Source organism: Phodopus roborovskii, unplaced genomic scaffold (assembly GCF_943737965.1).
Source record: "Phodopus roborovskii unplaced genomic scaffold, PHOROB, whole genome shotgun sequence".
NCBI classification, from domain to species: domain Eukaryota; kingdom Metazoa; phylum Chordata; class Mammalia; order Rodentia; family Cricetidae; genus Phodopus; species Phodopus roborovskii.
In genome coordinates this window covers 23,273,423-23,293,230 of record NW_026125281.1, presented here as the reverse complement: position 1 = coordinate 23,293,230, position 19,808 = coordinate 23,273,423, and the positions used below count along the sequence as shown (strand labels likewise).

General features: G+C 43.5%; 2 protein-coding genes and 1 pseudogene across 6 annotated transcripts in view; 1 reads left to right on the top strand and 2 right to left on the bottom strand.

The window, feature by feature from the left end:
* The window catches only part of Dpy19l4 (dpy-19 like 4), a 52,232-nt gene extending 47,536 nt beyond the window's left edge, over positions 1-4,696 (bottom strand). The window contains exon 1 of the mRNA XM_051198231.1: positions 4,537-4,696. Within this exon, the coding sequence (XP_051054188.1) occupies positions 4,537-4,552 (16 nt within the window). The 5' untranslated portion in view covers positions 4,553-4,696. The remainder of the gene's footprint in view (positions 1-4,536) is intronic.
* A 537-nt stretch (positions 4,697-5,233) lies between these two features.
* Positions 5,234-8,957, top strand: LOC127232978 (cytochrome b-c1 complex subunit Rieske, mitochondrial-like; annotated as a pseudogene).
* Positions 8,958-12,323: 3,366 nt separating this feature from the next.
* Esrp1 (epithelial splicing regulatory protein 1) overlaps positions 12,324-19,808 on the bottom strand; it is a 53,323-nt gene continuing 45,838 nt past the window's right edge. For all 5 annotated transcript variants that reach the window (XM_051198222.1, XM_051198200.1, XM_051198207.1 and 2 more), the window contains one exon: positions 12,324-13,999. Coding sequence is in view for 2 of the 5 variants with exons in the window: in XM_051198200.1 (XP_051054157.1) it covers positions 13,979-13,999 (21 nt within the window). In the remaining 3 variants the exon portion in view is untranslated. The remainder of the gene's footprint in view (positions 14,000-19,808) is intronic.

Genomic DNA, 19,808 nt, shown 5'->3' with positions numbered 1-19,808 from the left:
TTGCTACGTGATAAGCAAAATTTACCTACATGGCCAGAGCCCAGCAGAAGCCCCTGAGCCCTGTTTCTACTGAGCTTCCCTGCTGATGAAACCACAAATCGCACAACTTTGATACTGCAGGAATCAAATATAATGTCTATGACTCTATAAAAAGAAAAAAATTGGAATTCCTTGACTAAAGCAAGTCATGAGACCCATTAGTGCCAGAAGTAACTTTTCCTATCTGTGGCTATTCCTCAAACTGGCCTTAGTATCCAAACGGAAACAACAAACAGATCCTCCCCACCACCATCACCGCCACTCAGGTTTTGAGAGTCCAACTGATAAAAAGCTTCCAAATTCTTCTCCTGAAATGATGCTCTTTTAAAATGTTCCAAAATAAATACTATTTTTTCCCAAAAAATTTGAGAGGTATTTTTCACCTTACCATGTCATCTACCTGAGATTATCAAACCTATCATTTGTAAGTTAACAATTTTTGGTCAAAATACAATGTATTAGCCATAAAACTGCTTTTTTTTTTTTGGTTCCCTCTTCTTTTTAAAGGCAAGCTCTTGAGTAGCCTCAAGCCCCTGGTCCTCCTACCTCAGCCTTCCAAATGCTGAGATCACAGGCGTGCAGCAGTATTTTTCTCTCCCGGATTTGGGACTGAATGAAGGGTTCTGTGCACACCACGCAAATGCTCTCCCAATGCTCTACTGCCGAGCTATCACCCAGCACCATGCTCGACAGCACAGTCCTGGAAGCAGAGTCCCACAGAGCTGACAAATGCAGGTGTGTTTGCTGCCCCCTCATACAAGAGCTTGGGGAATGCCCTATCAAATGCTCACCTGTCCCCATCCCTAATTTGTAAAAACTGCAATGTAAAGTTACTAAACCAGTAAGTCAAATTCCAAATTAAAAAATAAGAGACTCCAAATTAAACAGGAATTTGACATCGATAACATAGCTTTTTCCTTTCCTAAAATTATCTGTGAGCTAATAACTAGTAAAAATTAAAGTGCCCCTGTTAAGGTAACAAATAATGTGGCTCAGGTTTTATTTCTCTTCTTTTTTCACAGTTCTGTCTTTAAGCTACAAAATGTGAGACTAAAGGGTGGGATCAGTAGCATAGAGAATGGGCTGCTCTCATGAAATAGACAACTCTTTAGCCTTACTATGAAAACTGAGTAAAACAAATGTATTCTGAAACTGTTTCCGAGCAAGCTCAAGCTTAATAAAGTCTTTAAATAACAGTGTAGTAATAAGAAAGTGAACTGTACATTTAGAATTCTCACCTACTTTTATGGCACAATTCCTAACCTCATTCTAAATTTCCACAGTGTACTCTTCACTCCTCAACAAAAATGCCTCTTTGCACAGAGACCGTCACAAAAAAACCACAACCAATCAAAATGCAGAGTTGGGGAGCCGGGCCCAATGGACACATCTACAGGACAACTCCTATACCTAGGGTTCAGGGAACACTGTGGAAGAGGAGTTGGAAAAGCCAGTCAGAGCCAGAGGATAAAGGACTTTATTGTGAGATTGTGACTCCCAGGAATGTCAGAGGCTACACCCACAAAGTCGGACCCACACGACTGCCAGAACAAGAGTAGTAACGGACATGCCAAAGTGGACAGGGAAAGACCACCAGGGCTCAGCCCTGCACAAAAACTAAAGACAACTAAGGAATGCGGAGAGTAGGGGAAATAGTCTCTCAGTTATTCAACATCAAATGGTCAGTCCTAAAAACACGCATACAAGTCAACATTATACAGACTGAGTAGGTTATAATTAGGGGTGTGTGTGTGTGTGTGTGTGTGTGTGTGTGTGTGTGTGTGTGTGTGTGTGTCAACAATTAATGACAAAGGAGGCCATAAATTTGACAGAAAACAAGAAAGGGTATGTGAGGGGGTTTGGAAGGGAAAGGGGAGTAATGTAATTATATTACAATCTCAAAAATAACAGAAATAATTACAATCTCAAAAATAACAGAAAAATATTTTTAAAATAAATTGATCTTTTAATGTTGTTTAGTTACATTAAATTTTTTTCAGCAAAGCCTGGTGGTGGTGGCGCATGCCTTTAATCCTAGCATTTGGGAGGCAGAGGCAGGTTTGAAGCCAGACTAGTCTACAAAGCGAGTTCCAGAACAGCCAGAACTACACAGAGAACCCCTGTCTTGAAAAACAAAACAAACAAAAATTAGCAACAAAAAATAAAAACAGTGCAACCTCTAGCATTCCAGAGGCAGGCAGATCTCTGAGAGTTGAAGGTCTACAAAGTTAAGATGCTGTTTCAAAAGGAAAAATAAAAATAAAAATAAAAAAGTACAACCTGGCAAAGAGAACATGTATTATAGCCAACTCATAAACGTGGTCAATAAAACCAAGTTTTTGCCTGGTACTAAAAAACAAAAGCTAAATGAATACAATTTTCTCACTTTATATTATTGTTCATGTGACTTGACAATACAAAGACAAAACTAATGGCATGGGGATGACAAAGTTAGGCAACAAAATTACACCCTAGGTTTGAGTTAACACTGACCAAAGGATCTGGATGGAAAATAGCAAAGCTGAAAGCAATCTCTGGAATGAATTCGAGTTTCCTTTTCAACAGGTTACATTTTTAGCAATATAAAGAAAAGAGCCAAACCAAAAGACAATTACATACCCACAAGAATAATCTGCTACTTCAATCTCTAGTACCATCATCATCACATGAATTAACAGCTATAACAGGCTTCTAGATGTCCATCTAGAATAGACAGGAAGGGCCAGGAGAAACTAACACTTCTGTCAAAAGTCTGCGAACAGCCAGGAAGGGCCCAGGAGAAAAGCTTGCTGTTCCTTTCTGTGCCCTGTGTGTGTCTCAGGAAGTACACATGTAAGCACCAATAAACTACTTCGTCAAGACAGATGTTTGGAAGACTATTACTTTGAGAGACAGTTGTAAAATAAAGAGGTTCCAAGTAAATAAGCCAAAAGCTAGAAATAGCACCTGGAATCAAATAAAACTATATACATTGACCTAATTTTAACATAACAAATACAAAATGTGTAAACAGAAAGTACTCAGGGCAACACCTGCATGTTTGCTGTAAACATGATCATCACCAGCATCATTACAAAAAATATTATTCATTCTCTGCCTTATAGCCCAGCACTAAAAGAGTATAGAGGCCTAGCCATGGAATTAAACATTTGTTGAAGGAAACAGCATATTTCAATAAAACTGCCACCCACTAATTGTCTCAAATAAAACACATTGGTTTTTAAATTATCTATAATTCAACAACCAAAAATCAACTATTAGTTTACAGCCAAATACTTTTACAAAATGATATAGTCTTTTAACAAGTTCGACATCATTGCTTTAAACATAATTACATCCTAAATGTCATTTTTTTCATATTTACAATATCGTTTTAGTAGTGTATATTATTATTTTTTTTCGAATGTGCTTACAAGGGCATGCAAACTGGTTTGTCAACCTTCCTACACAGACTTGTAGCTAACCACATTAAAAAAAATTTATAAAAAAAAGATTCAAATGATATCATGTTGCAACCACGGGTAAAAACTAAGGAAACAAGAGGGAGAGGCTGTTTTAGGTAGTATCTTAAACGAGGATGAATTTGAGCTCGGAGAACTGCAGGTGGAGGAATAGTTAAATCCTGACCTCAGGAACAAGTTCAAGTCCCAGTCAACAACACTACAGTTCTGATAATCTTTTGAAAAATGGCTTTCCATTGAATTCTGCAAACTCTCTTCTTGTGCCATCGGTTCAACGGCTCAAATCTAAATTCTATGATCACGTTTACAACTCGGCTGAGTAAGGTGAAAAACTTTTCCAGCAGGATGGACATCTAACTGCTCATCCAAGCGAGGGAGATCTAAGAGCTCAGTGATGCATACCCGTACCATGAGGTTACCGTACCACAAATACTTTTTTGAACTATGAATTACTGGCTACTTAGTTTTTATTCTCGCTTCCTAGTTCTCTCTTAACGTGGGCATCCTCTCTGGATAAATACTGCAGGCTAAAAAAAAAAAAAAAAAAAAAAATCCATTTCCTTGGCCTTGACCCTGAAAGGCGTGCAGAGCTCTCCAGCCCCATTAGTGTTAACCCTAGAGGTGCTTTTGGCCTCCTCATCTCCTAAAACCACTTGCACGCCCCAGCCCTTGGCCATTAGTTATCTCTCACGGCACAAGTGGCTTTGGCCAGGTTCTGCGCATCCGTCCCAGATCCCCGCCTCCGTCTGTCTCGCGGGGTGCGAGCCCTTGCATTCTGCACCCCAAGTTTCCAGCGCGCACCCGAACCCGTACCCAACCTCGTCGCGCTTTCCAGCGCCGAGCTCCTGACTCCCAGCCCGGCGCCCGACTTCGGGAGACAACACTTGGGGCCAGTGTGGCCGCGCGCCCGACTCCCCTGCAAACTCAGGGGCGCGCGCCCCCGCCCGCTCCCCGCTCCCCGCTCCCCGCGGCCCGCGGCCAGGCCCCGGCCCTCTCCCGAGCCCGCCCGCCGCGGCAGTCGGCGCGCGGCCGTCACCTTCTTCCTTCGCCATCGTGTCCGCGGAGGCGCGGGTGGCCCGCCGGCTGCCGAGCGGCCCGCAGTCTCCCAACCTCGGCGTCTGCCCGGCCGCGGCCGCCCCGGCCCGCTCCCGGCTGCCGCGCCCCCACTTCCTGACCCGCCCCCCTCGGGTGTCGCCGCCAACTGTGTCCCCCGGGCGCGCCGGGAACCAGAGTGCAGGGAGCGGCGGCCGGCCGGAGCGTTTCGCCAGCGCGCCAGAGCCGAGCCCACCGCGGACCGGTGTGGGCAGGGCTGCGGGGAGGAGCGAGGCGGCTGCGGGGAGGAGCGAGGCGGCTGCGGGGAGGAGCGAGGCTGCTGCTCCCGCCGCCGCTGCTCTCCCTCCGGCGTGAGCCTCCCGGGGAAGCGGTAGCCAGAGACGTGGCTTTGGACTCAGGGTCCAGAGCCCGTAACCGTCCCATTTTACAAACAGAAAACTGAGGTCCCAGCGCAGAGCAAGTCGCTACTAGCAAGAGCGGAACCGTGGACGGGATGGGCCGTTAGCGCCTGCGTGTTCTCACGATGGCTTCAGAGCCAGGCGGGAGGTTTCACGGGGTCTTTGGCTTGGTAGGATTTTGTTTAGTCGGTTATTTGTTTTTGCTTGCTTGTTCGTTTTGGGGCCTGGATCTCTCTGTATGGCCCCAGCTGGTAACTTGCCTCAGGTTCCTCAACTACTACCATGGCAGCAGTGATCCACTGTTTGGTTTGTAGACATTTGACTGCTACACGAAAGAAACTTTTACCAGGTAATTCCCCATTGTAATCCCAGAACTTCACAGAGAGAGGCAAGGTCACACACAGCTACATTTGCAAGTTAAACTATCATCACACAAAGAAGGAAGCACACAAGAAAGCTATGTGTCAGTCACCAAAATTGGCTTCAACAAAATAGTTGCACATCTCAATGTTCTGGAAGAAAGCACAATAGTACTTTGGTCTGTTGTGAAGATTATTCCATAACAATAGAATGTGGTTTCAATTTGTTGTACTGAGCATGTCTCTCTCATGTTGCATACAGTGCTGGATGATGCTTGTAAAGTTTTAAGAAGAACCTGCTAACCAAATTTTCAATGTAAAAAAAAATAGGAGGCAACTGAGGCGGGAGAGATGGCTCGGTGGTTAAGAGCATTGGCTGTTCTTCTAGAAGACCTAAGTTCAATTCCCAGCAACCACATGGTGGCTCACAACCATCTGTAATGAGATCTTGCACCCTGTATGCTGGCAGCATACAGACAGACACAGTATACATAATAAATAAATCTAAAAAATGTTTTTGAAAAAAATAGGAGAAAACTTGTTTCATTTTTTCATGTTGTTGAACTTTATAATAACAGTACATACTTTGTGGAAACTTGTATAGAATTTTCCTGAAAATAATCACAGTGAAAGATATACAGTTGTTTTAAAAAGGCAGACATTTTGTTATTGAACCCTAAAGCCTCCAAATATAATAAAAGTAGAGTGTTGTTTTTTAAAAGAGGTATGTCTTTTAAAACACTGCACAGGTGGAGCTGAAGAGATGGTTCAGAAGTTAAAAGACCAGATACCAGGGCAAACACCCATATTCATAAAAAAATAAAACTTAAGAAATTTAAATGTGTTCTATTAAAATATTTGTAAAGTGGGTTTTAGATTTGTGTATATAAATGGTTTTCGTGTCTGTGTATGTACCACATGTGTCCCTGGTACCTGAGCCAGTCAAGAGTGTAGTGGGCCTGGGTGGTGGTAGCACATGCCTTTGGTCCCAGTGCTCAGCCGACAGAGACAGGTGGATAACTGTGAGTTTGAGGCCAGCCTGATCTACAGAAAAAGTTCCAGGACAGGCCCCAAAGCATCACAGAAACCCTGTCTTGAAAAACCAAAAAAGTGTAATGGATCCCTTGGGACCAGTTATGGGGATGCTGGGAGTCCATCCTGGGTTCTCTGTAGCAGCAGAAAGTGTTCTAAACTGCTGCACCATCTCTCCAGCCCCATGCCAAAGTATTTTTGAGTTGGAGAGATAAACATCTTAAAACGTTTTTGAAATACAGATTTTCCTAGCCAAAAATATTCTAGAAAGAAATTTTTAGACTGCTTATATTGAAAAACAAACAAACAAAAAAAAGTAAAGTTAAAGAAACCCCCCACTTGAAATGAAGGACTTACCTGGAAACCAATATCTGTTCCTTGGAATTTGCTAACTTCCCCTCACAAGATCCTGAAATAACAAGATACCAAGAATCCACACTGCCCCTCCTTTCTTGTGAGTCAGCAGGTGGTGAATAGGGTCCTTAGGAAACAAAGAGATAACTGTACCTCCGGTTTGCCCAGACAAGATTAATTAGCACACCCTGAGGCCCTAAGGTCTGTTGATCCTAATAGCAGACCACCCGGCCTCAAAGGGTCAAGTACTCAATGGTCAGAGGGTCCCACCCCCTCCCTAAGCTTGTGGGCTTGTCTTTAAAAACACCTGTGCCCGGAAGAGGGGGCTTCTCCCTAGCCTGCATGCTGGAGGAGCCCGTTTACGCAAACATTTCCTGTTCATTAAAGCCTCTTGCTTGTTGCAGCAACTGGACTGGACATTGAGTTCTTGGGGTACCGACCGAAACTGGAAGACTCCTCATTCTGAGGGTCTTACAATATGAAGCAATATTCATATATATATATATTTCGAAAAGATCATTGTCTAGCATTAAAACTTTCCCAGATCAGACAGGCATAGTGCCACATGCCAGAGGGAAGAGGATAAGGAGTTCAAGGCCAATCACAGCTACACGTGAGTCCAAGTTTTCTGTAGGCTATGTGAGGCCATGGCTCTAAGGGAAGAAACAGAACAAACAAACCAAACCAAGAAAAGGCCAGCCAGTATAGTGAGATAGTCCTTCTGTGGCACTAACCACGCCCATTGGGGGTGGAGCCATGGGCAGAAGTGACCTGTGGAAGGAGGTCGAAGAGAGTCTGGAAAAGCTCTCTTGCTGTCGTGACTCGGACGGGAGAGCATGGGTTGAATTTCCTGGTGTTCATCTGTCTAGGTTGTAAGTTATTTCTCCCTGAATAAACATCTATTCGGCCTATTTGTTTATCCTGATCCTTATTTAACCACGATAAGCCAGATGGCTCAGTGAGTTAAAGAACTTGCAGTTAAACCTGACAGCCTGATGAGATGACTAAGGTAGCACCATCTTGTCCTAACTCTGTTTTGCCTCTGCCTGGGCCTGCCTCAATCTTCCACACCACCAACGGCCACATCTGCCTTGGCTTTGCTTTTGGAACTGCTTGTGACCCTGACCATGGTCCAGAGGCATTAATCAAAGTAACTGATGTCTCTGCAAGCTAAAATAGATATCAAAAATAATTAAGAGGAAGTATAAATCAAAAATAATTGTCTAGAAAATACTGATAAGCGCTGCAAGAAAACATATTACTGGGCCGCCCCAAATCCCTCACTGATAACATCCCCAAGCACAAGTAATTATGTTTTTTGTCTTGCAAAACACTGTAACCATGCGGAAGGTGATGTCACATGCCTTTAATCCCCAGCATTCGGGAGGCAGAGGCAGAAGGATTTCTGACTTAGAGACCAACCTGGTCCACAGAGTGAGTTCTAGAACAGCCAGAGGGCTATACAGAGAGAAAAACCCAAACCAGTTGGTCACTGCCCGCTTGGGCCTATTAGCGCCGGTCCTGTCAGCCACGTCCCGCAGGGTGGTGGGCACGCTGCGCCCCCCACCCCGGAGCCTCCTGTTCTGGATGTGAAGTGACCCTTCCTGTCCCGAGAGTCGCTGAGTGGCCAGGCCTTTGGTCGCCACTGTAGGCCTCAACGTTCCTGCTTGTGTTCGTTACTCCCATACAGCTGTGAAGGTTGCCGACTTCTCCGATTACCGTGGTGCGGATGTCCTAGACAGCACAAAGTCTTCTAAAGAGAACAGTGAGGCTAGAAAAGGCTTCTCGGACCTGGTAACTGCAACTACTACTGTGGGCGTTGCGTACAGTCAAAAATGTGGTCACCCGGTTTGTTTCTAGCATGAGCGCTTCTGCTGATGTACTGGCCATGTCGAAGATCGAGATCAAGTTGTCGGATATTCTGGAAGGAAAGAATATGGCTTTCAAGTGGAGAGGCAAACCTCTGTGCGCCATAAAACCCAGAAGGAGTTTGCCCAGGAAGCTGCAGGTGAAGTGTCCCCGTTTTGAGGGATCCCAGCATGACTTAGAGCCAGTAAAGTAACTGATAGTATTTTGATAGGTGTGTCTACACTCATCTTGGTTGTGTGCCTATTGTAAACGCAGGTGGCCATTATTGCCCGTGCCATGGGTCGTGCAAGCACTATGATGCCTCTGGCAGGATCAGGAGGGGGCCTGCGCCTCTCAACCTGGAAGTGCCTACCTAAGAGTTCACCAGTGATGGTGTAGTTGTTGTGGGGTAGACACTGGACAGAGGCCCAGGCTTCTTTCAGTCTTTCTGTCCCCTCAAAAGGGTTGAGAGTAAGCCTTGTGTTCTTCTAGGTTGGCTGATTTGAAATATTTAAGAATGTGAATAATGTATTGGCAAACATTAATGTGAAGTAATTGAATTCACTCTTAAATATTGTCAAGCATTACCGTAACAATGCCACCGTTGAACATCATTAAATTAAAAAAAAAACCAAACCAAAAATTAATTTAAATAAATAAATAAAAATACTGTACTCCTAGGCTTCGGCACCAAGAGACTCTTGGGAATGAATTCACCCTTGATTGCTAGCTAATAAAAGAACTCACACTTTTTTTTTTTTTTTTTTGCCATTTTTTTGTTGTTGTTGAGCTAAAAACTTCCCCCATTTCCCTCCTGCCCTCCCCTCTCCTCCCACCCTTCCTCTGCCCTCCATGCTCTCAATTCACTCAGGACGCTTGCTGGGACTCTGATGGACATTGCATTGAATCTATAGATTGCTTTAGTAAAACTGCCATTTTTACTGTTAATTCTACCCATCCAAGAGCATGAGAGAGCTTTACATTTTCTGATGTCTTCTTCAAAGACCTAAAGTTCTTGTAATAGAGGTCTTCATTTGTTTGGTGAGAGTTACCCCAAGATATTTTATGTGATTTGTGGCTATTGTAAAGGATGATGCTTCTCTGATTTCTTTCTCAGCCCATATATATATATAAAGGCTGTTTTTTTTTTTTTTTTTTTTTAGTTAATCTTGTATTCTGCTACATTACTAAAGACTTTTAATTGGCTTAATTAACATAGTTGTCAATAACAATCTTGCATGGATCATTTTCTGTGGATCATTTCTCTTTCTTACACACAAACACACACCCCACATAAATGTAATATTTTATTAATTTTTTTCATTCATTTTACATCCTGACTGAAGTTTACCCTCCCTCCTCTCCTGCCGCCTTCCCTGAGTCTTCCCTCAATTCCCCTTCCCTCCACTCCCCCTGGAACCCCTCTCAAAAAGGGCAGGCCTCCCTTGGGAGTCAACAAAGCATGGCACATCAAGTTGAGGAAGGACCATGCTCCTCCCCATGCATCCCAGCCATCCCAGCTTGAGGAACAGGTGCTTTGCAGAGCACCATTAAGGCATTTTTCCAACAGCATGAGAACACTCCTCCACTGGTGGTGGGAGTGCAAACTTGTACAGACACTTTGGAAATCAGTATGGCAGTTTCTCAAACAATTGGGCATCAATCTTGAGCATATACCCAAAGGATGCTCAATCATACCACAAGGACTTTACTCAACTATGTTTATAGCAGCTTTATTTGTAATAGCCAGAACCTGGAAACAACCTAGACGCCCCTCAACTGAAGAATGGATAAAGAGAATGTGGCACATCTACACAATGAAGTATTACTCAGCTATAAATGTCATTAAAAAAAAAAAAAAAAAGCAAGCAAAGACAGGAGGTGGTGGTGGTGCATGCCTTTAATGACAGCGCTTTCAGGATAGCCAGGGCTACACAATGAAACTGTCTTGGGGGGAAAAAAAGCAAACAAAAATTCCCAGGTAAAACATCTAGATATTTGCTGAATTTTATTAGCATTGTCAGTTAAAATAAACATGTACCATGTGATATTTGGGACACATACTAAAAGTCTGCATGTTTGTGTGTGAGCAGATGCATGTGTGTGCGTCAACCTGTGTCCTTATTATTTATCAGTGAGTGTATGTGTATTTGCCTCAGCACGCATGTGTAGTTCTTCTCTCCGTCCATCTTTACATGGATCCCAGGGATCGAACTCCAGTTGCCAGGCTTGCTCCACCAGTGCCTTTCCTCACTGAGCTGTTTCCAGACAGGGCCTCTTACTGGGTATAGGAAGCACAGCTTAGAGTAAGCACTGGAGAAACCAGGACTGTCAATTACACTGGAGAAATCAGGACTGTCAATCATGCAGGTCCATTGTCTTCACCTAAGGAAAGGAATGTCACCTGGTCTCCTGGAATGCCAGTGAAAGTGGTCAAACACCAAGGGATCCCTTGCTGTCCTATGAGGAGCCAGGCTCCACCTGAATCCCCCAATATCCTGAGCATTGTTGAGGCCCTAATCCTGAGCTTTGACTGTGAATAGAACACATCCATATGAAGGAGGCCCCGTGTACTCTGCATCCTCCATTGATAGAATCCATCATTATGCTCATTACAGTCCCTCCTCTAGGTCCTAGCCTTGAGCTCTGTTTATCAGCCAACAGAACTGTTGCAATGGTTACTTGTTTTGCTACTTTGCTAGGGAGTTTCTCTGTAGCTATGCCTAGCCTAAACTGTGCCTTAATAATTGTCACCTTGCAATCTTTTTTCAAAGCTTTACTGTGTTGGAATGTGTAAGCAGAAGCATCAGACTCTCTAGAGAAAGCTTGATCATGTCTTCAATGTTTCTTCCTTGCTGGTGATACCTGAAGGGACCCCACAACAACTGGCATTTGAAGCTCACCGATTAGCCTAGGCTGGCTGCACAGCAAGTGCCAGGCACCCACCTGCCTTTGCCTCGGCACAGCTGGGACAGCAACAGGTGCCCCCATGTGCTGCTCTTGGCTTGCATGCTGGGGCTCAGCTCCACCCTCATGCCATCTGCTCAGCCCCTTTATGATGCTTTGTGTTTTCTTATTAACTTGTGCAAACCTGGATACAGGGATGCCCCACTAGAAGATAAAAGTGTTAATTGGCCTCAGCCATCTGGGTACATGGAAAGGACAGGTTAAATTCATTTTTCATCTTAAAAATGGAAAGGCCCCAGGCAGTGGTAGTGCACGCCTTTAATCCCAGCACTTGGGAGTCTACTTCTCTGGAAGACAGATCTCGGTGAGTTTGAGATCAGCCTGGTTTACTGGGGGAGTGCCAGGACCGTTTCACCTAAAAACCTTGTCTCAAGAAACAAATACAAAAAGGAAAAAGTAGTTAAACATCAAACGGACTCAGTTCCTTATGCAATTAACTCAGAAACAAACTGACAAAAGCCCTCCCTGCCCTAAACACTGACCATGCAGTGTCTCCTAAGGCCAGAGAGGGAAGGGCTCATTAGAGTCCTGGGCTGCCACTGAAGTCCTTTAAACAGCCAGGGTGAACCACTCACCATCATGTGCAGATAGGATGTGCTAGGTGTTATAAATCAGGCACTCGCCCAGTGCCAGCGAGACAGCAGCATGTGTCATTACTGAACCCTTCACATTTCAGGGAAACTCGTTTATCGAAAGCTTTTATAACTTTGTGCAGTAATCTAGGGCAAAGTACCTACAAACTACAGAAAAAAACATACTTCCCTACCTGCGGCCACCACCACCCCTTCTCAAAAACAAAGAATGCCAACAAGGAGATTAAGCAGGGAGTTTTATTACTGAATGTAACAATTCTACAAAGGCTGCAGTCTGCTGTGTAAGTGTTGCTGCCCGTCTTAGTCCCTCAGAGCTTCGGGCAGAGTGGCTTAAGGCATCAAGTGTAAACCTTTTTCCTTGTTTCATTTTGTGCCAGATCTCACCAACGGTCACACAAAGCACTTGCTTTTTTCTTCTTTCTTCCCACTGCAGTTGAAGGGCTAGTGTCGGTCAAGTAAGAGGGTAATGCTTGACTCCCAGTCAAGGTGTTAATGCAAAGTAACTAAAAATAGCAGCCACAAAATCTGCATGGTATTGCATCCAAGCAAAGGACAACATTAGTAACAAAGAAATGTGTGCATTTAATCGAATCGCATTTCCCCTTGAGTTACAGGAGGCAGCGCTAGGTAATAGCTAGTGTCTACGATTGCACTTCTGAAGCATAAACAAAGCTAAACCCGGAGCTGTGGTTCCTCTCCAACAGCATCAGGGTTTACCTTAGTCCAGCATGCTGACTAGCCTTAAGCTTTTACAGGCTTTCATTACTCGACAGTTGAGGCATCAGAGAAAAAGGCTACCGTAATATATACAAGCATTCACTTTGGTTAGTATACTGCTTTCCAGAATACACTGTTCAAATAGTCTTTTTGTGACATTAAAAACTATGGAGTTTTTCTTATTAAAGTCCAAACCATCAACAATGAAAAAAGTACAATATAAAATAATACACATGAAGCCGAACATTCATACAGCTCAAACTACGAATTCTAACTACATGTAGCTGCTTCATTTTTGGTCTCAAATTTTGGCCCCACTTTATCCTTATTTACAACTGGTACCTGCTGAGAAAGCCATCCAAACCCTTCAACCAGGCATATGTATGTGTGGAGATGGGACATGGGTGCTGGGACTAGAACCCAGGGATCAAGCATACTAAGCAAGAGCTCTACCACTGAGCTACAGGCCCAGCCTGTCTGAGGTGTTTTAAAAATCTGTTTTTAACTATAAGGCATCCTGATGGCATATTGAAGAAAACTAATATTTGGGAAAATACTAGTTTTATTTTATTTCTTTTCTTAGTTTGGTACTTAGTATTCTAAGAATTCTAAGTAATTAAGTACACTTAAATAACTTAGAAGAGTGGGAATACACAAGGAAGCTTCCATAGCAATTAGTGGTGGATAGTGGATACCAGTGGATACTTTTTACTCAAAGACTTAAACAGGAAATAACTGATGCCACTTTACCTGGAAGTGAGACATTTGACTTCAAATTCACATTTTAAGTTCCTATTTGCACTCAGCAAGGAGCCTGGTATGTGCAAGCTGCTTGCTATTAAGATTTGGCTTCACCAGGTGTTGGTGGTGCACAGCTTTAGTCCCAACACTCAGGAGTCAGAGGCAGGTGGATCTCTGAGTTCGAAGCCAGCCTGGTCTACAGAGCAAGTCCAGGACAGGCTCCAAAGCTACAGAGAAACCCTGTCTTGAAAAACAAAAACAAAAAGATTTGGCTTCACTGGCTCAACATTTTTCACCCCACCAAAAGACAAGGCCCAGGCCCAGTGTCCAGACACGCTGTCTGAAAATACTGCAGCCTGAGTGGAGACAACATCCCCTGAAATTGCTAGAAGTTTTCTTGTCGGATAGTTTCAGGATCACCATACGTCTTTCAGACACTGAAGGGAGAGAGAGAGAGAGAGAAAAAAACAAACACTATTATAACTTCTCAATTTAGTCTTTAAATTCTTAGGAGACTAACAGCTTTCAGACAGCCCCCGTTGTCATTTCACAGTGAGAGTCACATACTCAATGGGTTAGGAGTGAACGGGCTGGCAAGGCCATCTGGCGTTTTCGGTAATACCGTTCCCCTTCTATTACTCAATGTATTTAACATGTACCATTGCACCTGCCAAACTCATTTCAGTTCCAGTTTTACCCATTCTTCAGCGTTGATCAAGTAGTTATCATATTCTTCTAGCGTTAGAAGCTCCACTCAATATTAAAGGCTTCACACACAGGAATAAGGAGGCAGAAGAAAGATTTTCTATGAGTTACAGGCCAGTCTGCTCTACATAGAGATCTAGTCTTGAGAAAACCAATAAAGTGAAACAAAACATAGGTTTGGAGAAATGGCCCAGTGGACAGCTCTGCTTGGGGCTGCCTGTAACTCCAGCTGCAGGGCTCTGCTGTCCTGTTGGCCTTAATGGGCACCACATACTCACGTGGTGCACACATGCAAACACACAAACCTTGACAGGCTAGAGAAGGCTCAGTGGTTAAGAGCACAAACCACTCATATACAAGACCCAAGTTTAGTTCTCAGGATGCCAATCAGGACATCCCAGCTGCCTGTAACTCCAGACTAGGGTGATCAACATTTCCAGTCCATCTCTTCAGGCACACAGACACACATATAATTAAAATCGAACCTTTAAAAATAAATGGTGGTCAGGCAGTGGTGACACATGCCTTCAATCCCAGCACAAGGGATTGTGAGTTGGAGGTTAGCCTGGTCTACAAAGCTAGTTCCAGACAGTCTCCAAAACTACAGAGAAACCAAGTCTTGAAAAACCAAACGAATCTTGAGGAGCTGAAGAGATGGCTCAGAGGTTAAGAGGACTGACTGCTCTTCCAGAGGTCCTGGGTTCAATTCCCAGCACCCACATGGCAGCTCACAACTGTCCATATCTACAATTTCAGGGGATTTGACACCCTCACAAAGAAAAAACACCAACGCACATGAAATAAATTTAAAAGGAAAAAACTTGAGAAAAAAATTTTAAACAGTAGCAAGTGAAAAAAAAATCCTAAAATTCACAATTTTAAACAAAAATGACAGACATCAATACAGCACCAAGACGTGAGTAAGCCAATGGGAGTCTCTAAGCCAGTGACTGACCAGCACCACTGTCCAATCAGCTCCTTCTCACCCTCTGCGGGTCGTCTCAAACTCTTCGGCAAACCTCCACCTTGACACATTTACATTACAATTCATAGCAGTAGCAATTACAGTTATCTGTTAGCAACAAAAATAATTTTATGGTCAGGGATCACCACAACAGGAGGAACTGTGTATTAAAGGTTGCAGCATTAGGAGGGTTACAACCATTGCTTTAGGTGGTCATGCTACATCCATTAGACTGACTGGTTCTGGTACTAGGGATCAAACCCAGGTTTTCACACATGCTAATAAGTGCTGCCGAGCACACCCCTGAGTCCCCTCGGTCACCTTGAAGATAAGAAAGTGTAGTAGGCAGTGGTTAACCTGGCATAGCAAGCCACTCATACTCACAGATACAGATGTATAAATCTTAACAGGTGGCTGGTGATGAACACCCAGGAGGAAAAGCTGAGTCCTGATCATGTACACTCTTGTGGACAGCATCCCTTTTAAAATGTCTTATTATTATTTTTTTAAGTGTATTCATGTGTGTCTGTGTGGGATATGTGTGGGATATGTGCGTGTCAGTGCAGGTGACTGAGGAGGGATGAGAACCCCTGGAGCTAAAATTACAGTAAGCTGTGAGTCCCCTGACTTGGGTTCTAGGAACCAAACACAGCTTGTCAGTGAGAGCAGTATGTGCTCTTTGGTTTTTCAAGACTGGGTTTCTCTGTGTAGACCATGCTTGGCCTCAAACTCAGAGATTTGCCTGACTCTGCTTCCTGGATGCTGGAATTAAAGGCATGTGCCACCACCGCCACCACCGCCACCTGGCAAGCAGTATGTGCTCTTAAAACACTGAGGCACCTCCCCAGCACATTCTGTCACTGATCTCCAAACAAGAAACCATCCCCAGTAGCAGTAACCAGACTAGGTATGGTGGTGCACATTTGTAATCCCAACACTCTAAAAGAGGCAAGCGAACCACCCCCAAATTCAAGGCCAGTCTGGGCTACACAGACAGTACCAGGCTAGCCAGGAGACACAGCAACACCGTATCAACATTCACTCTGCAAATAGTCCAGAAGCATTTCAAGGCATATGGGAGAGTAAATATGGGCTATAAACTCATGCTGTCCAGGTTTATATGAAGGTTGGGGGCACCTGTGGATTTTTGGTACATGAGGTCTCGCATTCCAAGGGCTGGCTGGAAGACAGAGCTCGGATAAAAGCTTTAAAAAGACAGGTTTCCCCATGCTGCTTTATTTACAGGGTATATAGAACAAAAACAAAAATACTGAAAATTAAAACCTTGGCATTGGTCACACTTTTACATGTAAATGAGAGACAGATGAGATTAAAATGGAAATGCATCCGGTTTCCTTTCATGGGGCCAGTCTGAAATATGGTCAAGACTAAGTAACAAATTCTAGACTCGGTGCAACTTAAAATCAAGTACTCAAAAAATAAAACCAAAATCCTACATGCTAGTTTGTTAGCACACGCGTTTAAAATGTGGTTTACAAAGAGGCAGCTTAGTGCTTAGCTTAAAACACTAAATGGAAGAGCTCTTAGGATACAGAAAAACATGGGTAAGGAAATCTATCAATTACACATCATGGTTGTACAATTTCCCACTTCTTTAGCCAACAATACCCTAGTTTTCCTTTTTGCCTCTCCTCATTGCTAATACCACAGAGAGGCAATTTTACCACCAGCTAAAAGAGCAAATCAGACAGCCAGTGAGAGTCTTGCATGACCCAACAAGATGAGAGTCATGAGGCATGCCAGTGAGCCCAATTCCTGGCTTGCTTCCGACTTAAAAGTTGTTGACGGGTATTTCATGACATGAACCCAGCTAACACAAGGTCCTGGGTCTCCCACGTCAGTCAAATCTGAGCCTGGTAGTTATCTGTCCATCAATTCCACTCGCCTATTCCCAGATCACTAAACTGAACTAAGAGTGCCCTTTGTGAGCACCTAAAAGTACATACACGACCTCAGTTGTTGCGGGGAAGGGTCAGAATGATTAAAGGGCATTAGTTTAGTCTCCTCAGACCCTCCTTGATCTCAGTGAAGTCAGCGGCATTCCAGGGTGTAATGATGGAGCTGCAGCATCCTACCGGCTAGCAGGAAGAGAGACTCTCAGGACAGAGAAAAGTGTTTCCTTTTCTTCTTTGCAACAATAAAAACAAATAGCATGATCCAAAGATAATTTTTAAAGTTTTAAATATAAACATTCACAAACTTCTCTTTCCTTTCTGGTAAGATGTATGTTAAAACAATGCTTTGTTTTGTCATGAACTATCATTAAACTATTATGTACACATATTTTTTTTTTCCTTTTCTTTTTAGAGACAAGGAAAGTGTTATGCTGCAGACCAGCTTGAGTCCACCAGTTGAGAGTTGAATTTTGAACTCTTCCAAGAGTTGAGATTACAGGTGTGAATTGCCATGCTCACTTGTTACTTTGAGTTTAATTTTTGAGACTGGGGACTCTCTTTTGTCATCTGGCCTGAAACTCATGGAAATCCTATCTCTGCCTCATAAGTACTAGACTTGTGAACATACACTAACAAGCAGCTACATAGGAATTTTAAAAGGTATGAAATTAGCCTGGGTTATACAATAAGAGCCTGTCACAATAAAACAAAAAAGAAAAGAAGCATAACTCATTATGTATGCTGACCTTGAATTCTTTGTAATTCAATGTCTTTGTAATTTCAATGTCTCCCTTAAGTGTTGGGATTACAGACAGAATCATCACAAAGAACAACCTTTACTGGCCTCTGTGGTGTACAGACATACATGTAGGCAAAATACCCATACACGATATAGAATAGTGTGTATATATACGTGTGTGCATGCGTGCAAGCACATATGCACAAAAGTAATAGATTCTATGGAGGGAATAGAAAACACTCTCGAAATGTAAGTTCCTATTGTTTGGGGATGACAGCACAGTGACAAAGGCTGAAAGGAGGCACAGCTCAAGGAGGTTCAGACCCAGAGAGACCAAGAAGCCACAACCCTAGGTCAGTTATATGAGAAGACTCTAAAAGAGAAATCTTAGGGATGAAACACGCTAAAGAGCCGAGTAGAGCAGACTGAGCTCCTATGCCCAGAGGCAGGGCATTCTGAGCAGCACAGAGCACTGAATGGACGGCACAATTCAAGGGACAGTCCTGGGCTAGAGGCCGGAGCAGGAAAGGGTTGGTGCGAAGAAGCTAGAGAAATCTTCATTAGTTCTTAATTACTCTAATTAGACAGTGAGTAAAGCACATTTCTGTAAGCATAAGATCCATAGTATCAAGACAGAACCTTATAAAGCTTACAGCAGGGTGGGATAGGGTAGGGCACAGCTCAGGAGCAAAGAGCGCTTGTCTGGCTATACACAGCCCAGGGATCTGTTCCCAGATCCACAAAAATATAGTTTACAGATTTTGTTTATATTCATTAATCCACCTGATTCCCAGATGTTAGGTCAAATACTCAACATTGATGTCTGTGTCTCTTACAGCACTGAGAAATGTCACCTCTAACACAGAACACATCTATAGACAAGCAATAGTGATAGATTGAAACTTAGGTAAAAACACCATCTTTGGGACCTCAGGAGTAGACTACAGGGAGAGAACAGGTTAGGCATGATCATCTTTAACCCCAGCACTTGGGAGGCAGAGGTAGGTGGATCTCCATGAGTTAGAGGCCAGTCTGGTCTACAGAGTGAGTTCCAGGATAACTAGAGAAATCCCTGAAGAAACTAAAGAAACAAACAAAACAAACACACAAAACCAACAACAACAAAAAGACTTGTCTTGTTAGAACAGAAAAGGAGACATTTCTTTCACCCAAATGTGAAGCCTCCCTCTCAGGGATGGGGTGCTCTGGGCACACTCAGTAACTTGTGAAGGACTTTCACTATCTTGCAGGAACATGAGCAGACAAATGAAAAGGAAAAGGTATCATGAGCTAAAATGACGCGGTTTCTTCCATGGGACCCGGACACGTTCCCACTTAGAGGAACAACAATCCTTGCCAGGCCCCAGCTACTGTGAAGCCTCACTGGAAAAGGCCAATCCAAACCTCTTCACTTGCCCCAAAACTATGTGTGGCTCAGAGTGAGCACCCACACCGAAGAGTCACAATTCTAGAAAACGATGGAATGCTGGCAATTACATCTCCAGTTTCAGTTCCAACAACCAAATGTGAAGAAATGGGCCTCACGAATCCACGGATGTGGCTCGGTGGTACCACCTCCCGGGCAACCAAACAGAATGCCAGCAACCTTCTTGCAAAACTTGTGGGTTAATAGGAAGGGCCCTTCTTACCAACAACCCGTTAGCTATCAACGTTTCTTCCCTTTAGCTTTAAATTGAAAGGAGAGAAAAAAAGGCACACAATGAAAGTTTTTCAATAATTTTGGAACAAAAGACATTTTTGAACATGAGGTCTTAACGATATTGTCCAGGTTGGTCTCAAACGCTAGTCTAGGCTCAAGTGATCTTCCTGGTAGGAAATAGCAGGTATGTAGGTATATACCTCAAAAAAAGCAAATTCCTCTAGAATGGTGATTTTTGTCTTTTCTATAACATTTGTATGTA